Here is an 11,039-nt window from a genome sequence, read left to right on the forward strand (position 1 = left end):
AGTATCTGTGAACTGCTCATGTAGCTAAACCCATGTTTAATCATCCTGCTGGTGGTACTTATTTGCCTTCCCACATGACACTTTTTCCATCTTCTCCATCTGTTAGGTCTCCATGGGGTGACCTTGTTGTGGTCTTTTAGTACCTGAAGGGAGACTATGAGAAAGACAGACTATTTACAAGATCATAAAGGCTCCAAACAGAAAGCAGCCTTAGATTAGATATTAAAAAAATCTTTACTGTGAGGGTGGTGAGACACTGGAACAGATTGCCCAGAGAGATTGTGGATGTCCCATCCCTGGAAGTGTTTAAAACTGGGCTGGAGGGAGCTCAGAGGAACCTGATCTAGTGAGGTGTTATCTCTACCCACTGCAGGGTGGTTGGAACTAGATGATTTTTAAGGTCCTTCCCAACCCAGACCATTCTATGATTCTATGATTTTCTTTCATCTCGTTAAAAATGTTGGTATATATATCTGTGACAGTCCAAAGGATATATTTATACATTATTTATTTTCTAATACTTTTTATATGGGAAGTTTAACATGCTGTGGAATGGATGCACTTAGAATAGGATTAATTTAATTTAACCTAAGTTTGCTAGTGCTCTTAAAATTAGACCTGTTTATAAAAGTTTTCCTTGTAAAGAGCAATTAAGAGCTCAGATCTGCGGCTTCTCTGGGGCAGAATGGCCTGCACTCTGCAGTGCACCATGATGGCAGTGAGGGCTTGTGAGGCTCCATCTGCCTCTTCATTTGCCTTTGGTTAACATTTCAGGGTGGGTGGGAGGGAAAGCTCCAAGTGTACCCTGCTGGATTGAAAATCTCCACTCTCTGCTGCTCCCTTAGGCTGTGCAGCCTGTAGCATAGGGTTTGTGGTGGAAAGTTTACTGGCCTTTATTAACATCATTAACAGCCTTTTACTGGGAGGCATCTGCTGAATTCATAATGAAAAATAATCATTAGTGCACAGGGAACATCCTTCTAGTTATTAATTATTAAAATTCTTAATTCTTAAAATGCAATTACATTGCTCCTTTGTCCTGGTGAACTTCTGTACACAAGTTCTCTATCATTACATTGTGTGGCACTAGAATGGGAATCTCAAAGTAGAGAGAAAAAGAGGGGAACAGGGTGGAACATACTCCTTTTTATACAACATCTGGCTTTTTTAGCAAAGTCTAGGGTTTTAAAAATAGTTGAATGTACTCTGATGAAATTATTAAAGAATGGGCTGATTACTCTCTACCATAAAATGTAATTTCCTTTTATCTTGTGCTTTAACCAAAATAAAAGAATCCATTTGGAAGAAAATAAAACCTTAGAAAAGTGCCCCAAGATACCATTTGTGAGGGTTGGAATTAAGGACATTAATGGAAATAACATTCAAGCAACTTCCTCTCCTGAATCCTTGCTAAGAAAAAGCAAGATAATAACGAGTTAGTAAAGGTTATTTAATTTGAAACATTTTGGAACTAAAACAAATCACAGTAAATTTCTGCCACATCCATTATATTTGATTTGCTTAAACCATATACAAATACATTGTAGTCTAAAGAATGGGGAGATACAGTTTGTTTCAAAAACATGCAAAACGTTTTATTTTATGTGACATTTATATAGCAGGAGATTTTAGCTATAAAAAGGTATTTTAGGAAAAATGTCCTTAAGCCTCAAATTTGCTTTTTGCAAGGCAGAAAAGCATATAACAGTCAGAAGTGAGTTTACAATATATTAAATATTTCATAATATACAGAAACTGCAAATATTGCAAAACCTATTTCCACAGTCCTAATGCATTAAGTTTTGCACAGTAAACCTCAGTAGTTTTGTATAAATCTAACTCATTAGTAGAATATTTGTATAAAAACCATTCTAACAATTCATGAGAACAAGTGCTGTCAGACAAGATGTGCTTCATTGATTTTCTCTTCTAGTTGGCCATGATGATTTTAATCTTCTTAAGCTCAGACTCACAACCACACCTCATTACACAGATATGTGGGAGAGGAATAAGGATGGCTTTCCCAAGAAGCTGAACCAATTACATATATTTTCATTTCCTAAACTTTAGAATGGTGTGAAGGTTTCATAACAATACCAGAAGCCACAAATTGAGAATAAAATTTGTTTTGGGATCTGCGTAAAAGACGTGGAGAACAAATATATTGTTAATATGTCATGATTGATCCAAGGGTGACATAAATTCACAAAAAGCACTAACAGATCATCTTGAATCTTTATGTTGCACTTTATCATGGCATGTCACACTTTTTTAGTAGTGTATAAACTTGTCTCTATAGAGAAGATGTTCCCCAAATATTCGTAGAAACTTAGAATCCTTTAGCTTGTAAAAGAACATTAGCAAGTCCAACCATTACCCTAATACTACAGAGTCCACCTTCAGAGATGGTGACTTTCCTGAGCAGCCTGTTTCAATGCCTAACCACCTTTTCAGTGAAGAAATTGTTCTGAGCATCCAACCTAAATCTTCCTTGGCAAAACTTGAGGCTGTTTTTTCTTGCCCTATCACTGGTTACTCAGAAAAGACTAACTGACAAGTTGCTACAACCTCCTTTCCAGTAGTAGTTAAGCAATAAGGTCACCCCTGAGTCTCCTCCAAGCTAGACAGCCCCAGCTTCCCCAGCTGCTCCTCACAGGACTTGTGCTCAGCCCCTTTGCCAGCTCTGTTCTCTGGACACAACCCAGCACCCCAATGTCTTTCTTGTGAAAGTGAGGGGCCCAAACTGAGCACAGCAGTCGAGGTATGGCCTCACCAGCACAGGGACACAATCACTGTCCTGCTCCTGCTGGCCATGCTATTTCTGACACAGGCCAAGGTGCCATTGGCCTTCTTGGTCACCTGGGCACAATTTGGCTCATGTTCAGTGGCTGTTGACCAGCAAGTTATTAATTATTAAAATTCTTAATTCTTAAAATGCAATTACATTGCTCCTTTGTCCTGGTGAACTTCAGTACACAAGTTCTCTATCATTACATTGTGTGGCACTAGAATGGGAATCTCAAAGTAGAGAGAAAAAGAGGGGAACAGGGTGGAACATACTCCTTTTTATACAACATCTGGCTTTTTTAGCAAAGGACCCCGAGGTCCTTTTCCATGGAATAGATTTCCAGCCACTCTTTCCCAGACCTGTAGCACTGAGTGGGGTTGTTTGACAAAAGTGCATTATGTGCATCTAGGTGGATCCACACAGACAAATTTATCTGTGTTATGCTGGTCTTTCCGAGAAAAATATCACCACTAGTTCTGTGTGTTCAGATCTGTTTCTGTACTTGAGATTGTGTTCTTCCCTGGCTGTCTGCAGGATTTCACATTTTTCTATTTGAATAGTATATTTATTTTTAAAAGAAAGGTGAGATATTCTTGTCATCTAACAATTGTCTTGCTGATTTTTAAATTATCAATTACAGTATCTTTTTTACTAGAAGTGATGTGTTTTCCAATTTTTTTCATTAATTTTCTTACTGGCTACTAACTTACCATATATGAATAGGTTTTGGATAATTAATTTGAACTGTCAGGTGGAGTTGGCAGACCAACTGTTCTCTCAGAATTAAAATCTGAAATTTTTCTGTCAGTAATCAGAATTTTGGAAGGCCAAGGAAAGGCCCATTGCTTGTTCTGCATATAACTATGTTGAGGTTCTGCATATAACTATGTTGAGGTTACAGCCAAACACTTCTAGGATAATATTCTAGATGGTAGGAGGCAAACCATAACACTCTTCTATTTTCTTGCTCAGGATCTTATTTTCTCTATCTTAAGTTTACTCCAGGCAGTAATTCTATGGAAACTCTTGGCATAGATTCAAACAGACAGAATATAATGAGAAATTGTTAAACATTTAGCAAGCAGATGAATATAGAATTATAGGTTTGGTTCTGTGTTTTAAATTTTACAGAAACTCCTATGTATGGTAACTAGTAGGTAAGTGCACTATAATTTTTATGTAATTCCAGACTATGAAAATCACAGTAATTTAATGTTAAATTAATGATCACTTGCCATTTTAGCCACCTGTTTCCTGAGCTACAACAGGTGTCTAGATTTAAAGGGGTCATGGATATATGATAAATATTTTGAATATGTTTTCTTTAAGCTGATAGGAAAGTCCATACTTTCAGATAAGCTGGATCAGTATGTCAAAGACTACCAGTGATGGAAAGGTTGATACAACTGAAATGATAGGACACTCAGAAGGTATTCTGCATTGATAGAAAGGGAAAAAAGAAATAGTATAAATATTGTGGTTATATCCTTTTGTTGAAGAGAAAATTACTTACTTTGCAAATTGAATTATGATATTTCTTTAAAATATGTAACTTTCCTTTTGCTGAGAACTAACCTTACATATGTCCCAAGTATGTCCACACCTGATTGTCTTTTTTGAGGCTGCTTTCAGAGACTTTTAGATTTTCTTTTAAGAATGATTTTATATTTATCAAAATTCCAGAGCAAAACTGCATACAGCAAGTCTGTCCAATATTGAGAAGAATTATCTGTCTTCTGTTCTCCATGAAATCTTTTCTGATGAGACGTCAGTCTTCAGGTGTGCAGATGATGCCTACTTATCCTGTGTTGAATAAAAGAGGAACGAATATAAGTCTGAGAATCATGGAGTGGTTGAAGCTGGAAGGGACCTCTGGAGGTCCCTTTCAAGCAGGACCACCTAGAGCCTATTTCCCTGGCCCATATCCATATGACTTTTGAATACCTCCAAGGATAGAGACTCCACAATCTCCCTGGGCCACCTGTGTCAGTGCTTGGTCACCAACACAGTAAAAAAATGTGTTTCCTGACGTTCAGACAGAACCTCCTGTGTTTCATTTTGTGCTGTCACTGGGCATCACTGAGAAAGGCCTGGTGCTGTGTTCTTTACACAATCCCTTCAAGAGCTTATTCACATTGATGAGTTCCCCTCTGAGCCTTCTCCTCTCCAGGCTGCGCAGCCCCAGCCCTCAGGCCTTTCATTGTTACTGATCTTCCAGTCCTGTAATCACTGTAGCCTTCACTGGACTCGCTCCGTTATGTCCATGTCTCTGGTACTGGGAAGGCCAAAATTGGATCCAGCACTCCAGGTGTAGCCTCAGCAGTGCTGAATAGAGGGAAAGGATCACCTCTCTTAACCTGCTGGTAATATTTTCTTTATCCATCCCAAGATACCATTAGCCTTCTTTGTTACAGAGACAAGTTCATGGTTCATGTTCAGTTAGTGTCCCCCATCTGTCCAGGCCCTGTTTCTGCAAAAAAATGAGGTTATAACTTCTGTAGAATTTGCAGCATGAAACTGATACAAATTGAGACAAACCAAAATTTTAAGTCTGATGAAACTCTATCAGTTGAATTTAAATTTTGCATTACATTGCAAATACAAGTAGGAGTAGAAGTTGGCTTTAATACTTTTTTAATTCTTACCCCTGTCTACTGCTAGTCTTCTTTCCCTGTCAATGGTTTGGTCTTGGGAGATTTCTGCTGTTGCTTTTCCACTGAGAATCCACTGAAGGTTCTCCCTTTCTTAGGATACATGCTCCTTCCACAGATTTCCCCAAGGATGCACAGGCTGTGCACGTTATGAACTGTCAAAGAAGGTAGCACATGTAGGCAAGGTTTTCATGCATTAGAACATCTTGTATTTTGTGTTCCAAATCAAGCAGAACAGGGCAATGAACCTGGGTCTTTCACATACTGGATCCTGCTGGCTCTTGAAGCATCACAAAATAGAGCTGCAAGGTAATGTAGGAAACCAGTTTCTTCAAGAAAACTCAATCTGACCCCAAAGGCTTCACTGTTATTACTTAGCAAATAATACTGGATAAACTTATAACCTAAGAAAAGTCTAATATTCACTTCCATAGAAACTTATTAAAAATGGAATTTATTCCCAGAATAATCATATGTTTTTCTTTTCTCCAAGTAAATACAAGGTCCAGAAATCTTGCAATGAATCAGATTAGAAACATCTAGGTCATTTCCAGCAAAAAGGTTCACTTCTCTTGCTAGTTTTATGCCCACAGTTGACTTCTAATATATATTTCACACTTACCTTCACAGAGATTCATTTTGTTCATTTCAAATTCTCATTTTGATTTGCTAAGAAAGAACATGCTGAATTCTATTCTCACAGTCTGACATCTCTCCCACACTGGGACAATTTGCAAGCTTTTTGTTACTGGATCGCCAAAGTTATTAATAAGTAAAACTTTGTCCAAGACAGGTCCCTGGGGCTCTCACTTGAAACATTCTCACTATCTCACACTGAGCTAGCATCTGCTTTTTGTGTATATTTAGGCTGGGCGATTTCATTTAGATAGGAGCTTTCCATGTAAGCTTCTAATATGAAGAGGAGGAGGGGAAAAAGGGGGTGACTGCTAAATCCTGTTATACTTCCCTTTTTTATATCTGACCATGCTTCCTCTCTGCACTGGTAAACTCTTCCTCAGCTGGCTGCAGAGAACCAAGATGAATCTTTTGAAACATGCAGGCTCTCTATACATCCTCTGTCTGCAGAGAGGAAGAGGCAAGGAAAGTGCAGTGCAGGATGTAAAAATGTACTTTTATGCAAATATGATCATTAGTGTTTTTTATGAATCTGAAGTTTTAGAACACAAAAGGTTTTGATAAACTCCGCTGATCCTTCTCCCTGGAGAGGAACAAAAGAATGACATGGTCCTTTTTGATTTCAAGGGGTATGCTGGAAATAAGAGTGACTGGAAGTAATTTTTACATTGTTTAATATGCATTCTTGGACTTAATATAACTAAAGAAAACATTTGTAGCCATAGATTGTGTCATATGTGGCCTGGGACAGGAACTTTTTTTCCTTGGGGAGGAGCAATGTATAGTGTAAATAGCACAATCCCATGATACTCAAGGAATCTATTAATTCTGCAGTAACTAATACTTACTGCATTTATCTCTTCTTGCTCTGATACACAAATTCCACATTGAATTTGATCCAATTACATTAGTGCTCAGGACAGCGAGCCTGAAAATCAGACCTCAAGTTGTGGGGTAATTGCCCATGCAATGAGAATAACAGCTTTGCAATTGCCCTATGCAAGCATCCACACTATGAGGTGCAATGAGTCCCTCCCCAGGCTGGCTGCTTCTGCCTCCAGCTACACATTTGACTGACACTGTGACGATGGTATGATGCCAATTTCTGCATGTGGCCCTGTATAATTAATCCATTTTCTTGCATGTACCTCCTCCAAGTTTGAACAAACATTTTTGTTCTCTTTTCAGTGGTTAAGTAGCCCTTGAATCTTTTTGAATCCTTTCTTCCCCTTGCCAGTCTTCACTGGTATCATATTACCATTCATTGCTGAGCAACTATGCATTCTCCAGGGAGGTTTGTTAGGTAGCATTAATACAGACTAAGATCTGCTCTGTTGCCAATCCTCCCAGTGCCAGCTCATTGTTTACCAAGTATGAGGTCAAGAGATCTATGTTTTCTGTCAAACAGCAGCCGCTGCTCTTATCAGTGCTCTTATAGAGCCACAGGGGGCATTCATTAAATATACTAAAGGATGTAGTAGGGGCTTTTAGCTAACCTATTTTATTCCTATAGCCATTGCTGGGTTTTCTTTTTTTTTTTTTTTTTTCTTTTTTTTTTTTTTTGTAGGCAATGACACTCATCAGTTTGGCTGACAGAAGAATGGGAGGGGTCTGCAGAAGAGCTGTTTAGCCAGAAAATTATTTTATTTATTTTTTGGAGTCTTTTCCCTAAAATAACTCCAGGAGAAGCATTAGCTAGTCTGTTTTACAATATAATCAGCTTGATCATAATTTAGTGATTGAAGAGTGATTCAGCTTTTTCAAGAAACAAGTAATTCAAAAGCAAGGATCTGACCAGTTGGACTGGAAAACAAATAACACTTCTCTGCAGTATATTTATTCATTTTCATAGGGAAAAAATTCCCTTCCACCTCCCAAAAAATCCTCCAAATGCATTTCAGACTTTTCAGGAAATATTTGAAAGCTGTGACAATAATTCTCTAATCCTTTCTAGCAATTTTTTTACCTTTCTCCATTCACTTCTTGGATACAGAGATCTCTCTAATATAATTTTTTCCCCAAGCCAAATGGCAGCCTAATATCAATGCTTTCAGAGCCAGAAGAGCAATAATGATGCCTGATGCCAAAATGGCAGAAGAGACCAGCTCACCAGGGCCAAAAACCCTAGAGGGATGAAGAAAACAGCCGCTGGAGCCAGGCATGGTGGGAACTGTCCTTCTGAGGCAGATCCTGCAGGGTGATGGACACAAGGACATTTCTTGTACACAAGGAGCCAGGCCAACTTCTTCAGAGGGGTGTCAAGGACACAGAAATGAAATAATCTGTCAGTCTGACAGTCTTTTTGCACATTTTCTGTCTTGCCGGGGTTTCCTTTTTATCTCTTCGACTGCATCTATTTCTGTAGGTGTGTGAGATGAGCACATTTCCATACTGGGTTGAGTGACCATGAAGCTGGCATTATGGACAAACTTGCTCTTTCCTAAATAATTCCAACATATTTTTTAGAGTTATTGTGTTCATTAATTTCCCAGTTATTCTACAAACTTTATAGGCTAGGGCTGATTATTTTTGTGTTTGCAGTGACCTTCACAGCTGGTAAAATTCCTTTCTCAGAAACTCAAACCAATTACTCTTAAAGGCACTTCTGCTGATCACATCTATGCCTCTGTCAGTCAGCTTTCCAGAGAAACAGCAATGGAAGAAACATCTCATGAGGATCTCATGAGTTTAGGGTAATGTTGCAGCTGCAGGTAGAAACCAGATGGCAATGAGCAATTGAGAAGTTTTGTTTTCATTTTATGCAAGGGCTTCATAGCCTGAGGAAGTGGGGGCCACATTTAATGCCTCAAGACATCTCTTCTAGCTGTAGTTTGCTAAAGAAAGGACTTGTTCATTCAACCAAGCTCAGAGAATAATGTCCTCCTGTTCCATACAAAATGGTCATCTCTTGGTACTTGGTTGGTAATGGCAGAGGGGAAAAGGCTCGAGTAACTTCCTAAGGGCAAAGTAAGGCAAAAAGGCAGAATTAATATACCCATACGTGTAAGTATGTCTTATTTCAGGAAAAAGAATTAATAAAATGCTGAACTTTAGACAACGTTGCTGAATTTTACAAAAATTCTTGTCTGAATCTGGCAAAAGAAAGTGTTTAAAGGTGTTCATTTGTGGCATGATCGTTTCTCATCTTAGCTCTCCTTGTGATTTTAGTAACATAAAACAAATGAGTGTGATCACAGCACTGTTTTTTCACAAAATCTTGCTATCATACAATAATGCTTTTGAGTTTCAGAAAACTTATTTCTTTTTCACATATCTGAAAAACTTACAGATTTAGCCATCAGGACTGGGCCAACTCCACAACATCCTTTTCACTTGTCTGTTTCTTTCTCTGTGTTTGTCAGTCTAAAGAGAGGTAATAAACCTGGGTGTTGTCTGAAAATCTTCTCCTGTGGTGAAAAATAAATAGGTTTTTGGGTAGAACAGTAAAGTTTTAGCAATTTTACAACTGCCTGGGGTTTATTTCCAACAGTCTGTTAATACTCAAGTCTGTTAGACATGGTGAGAGGTATGAAAGAGGAGTGCTAGCTGTATGTGATTCACATCAACAGGGAAGCAATTTAATGGGTTTGATCCATATATTGTGTTACAAAGTGCCATACCAGGATCACACACCTAATCTGAAAGGATGCATGCTTGAAAGTAATTTCTAATGTTGAATAATTAGTAGCAATTGTTATTCTACCTGTATAATTGCATGTTGTGTGCACAAGAAAAAAACCTTAAAAATGCCAAAACAACAAAGCATGCAAGATTCTGAGACAATGTAAATTAGAAAAGATGTTCTGAAACTAATGAAACTATGGGAATTTTGACCTCGTGTCTCTAAGGTTGGAGTAGAAAGGTGAGCTTGATTATGATACAGTTATATGCTCAGAAATCTCTGATTTTGGTATTGCTATAAACATATTTTTCACTTGGAATGTGTAGGATAATTCCAAATATCCTTGTTGTAAATTAATTGGAGAACAAATTATAGTATCCTTATTAATCTTTGCTTTATTTTATTGTTGTTCCAGGTTAGGTTTCCCTATGATGATCGTGTCCTGTACCATTGGGATGTGCTATCTTCTCGTTGCTCACGTTGTAGTAGGTTGGAACTCATAGTAATTTATACTTTCAAGACTCACATAAGCTTTCCCTTTTGTTTAGTTTATATCAGAATGCTAAGAACACATATGAAAGGAAAATGATGTGTAAAATCCCAACATATGGTATAAATCAAAATGATTGTTGGCATAAACATCAGATATGGTCATTCTTAACCTTTTGTTTTATGAACAATATGGAGAATTAGACAATCAAAATTAAAAGAATCCATATATTTCATTATGGATGCTATTAGTATGCAGATAAAAAGGAGCCATCTCAAGGGAATATGCTGTGCCTGAAAGTTTGTATTGACACAATCTGAGTATAGTCACAGATGAAGAACTCATTCACAATAGCAGATGTTCAGTAATTTCTTTTTAGGGCTTCATTTTTCTTTGTCAATATATTTAGCTATTTGTATGAAAGTAATTAATATTCAAGTTGTAATAATTGAAAGTTAAGCAGAATATCTGTACACTTTGAAGGATGTATCATTATCTACATTAAAAATAAACACATGTCCTGAAAATGTGCTGTGGAAGGAATTATTATTTTGGAAACAGGATTGTATTGCCCAGATGCTTTGTTTTTCATTTTAAGGCTCCTAAATAGTGTTAGGCTACCTCTATTTTTTATTTCTTAAAATAAACTAATGCCACTCTTCTTAAAAAAGGACAAACATAAGTAGTGATAAAGCATCAGACATCTTCCATTTAATCATATATTCACTTTTGTGAAGGAGTACTCTGAATATTTTAATAGGTTAATACACTATATGGAAGAATAAGCTCATACTGTGGTTTTGATTTCCATATCTCTGGTGATAATGTTTTAAACCACATATATTTTTTTAT

At 37.4% G+C, this 11,039-nt stretch overlaps 1 protein-coding gene across 1 annotated transcript in view; it reads left to right on the forward strand.

Moving 5' to 3' along the window:
- Positions 1–10,322, forward strand: part of OCA2 (OCA2 melanosomal transmembrane protein) — a 161,800-nt gene extending 151,478 nt beyond the window's left edge. The window contains exon 24 of the mRNA XM_077790875.1: positions 10,113–10,322. Within this exon, the coding sequence (XP_077647001.1) occupies positions 10,113–10,200 (88 nt within the window). The 3' untranslated portion in view covers positions 10,201–10,322. The remainder of the gene's footprint in view (positions 1–10,112) is intronic.
- Positions 10,323–11,039: the final 717 nt, after the last annotated feature.

This window comes from Lonchura striata, chromosome 2, assembly GCF_046129695.1.
Source record: "Lonchura striata isolate bLonStr1 chromosome 2, bLonStr1.mat, whole genome shotgun sequence".
NCBI lineage: Eukaryota > Metazoa > Chordata > Aves > Passeriformes > Estrildidae > Lonchura > Lonchura striata.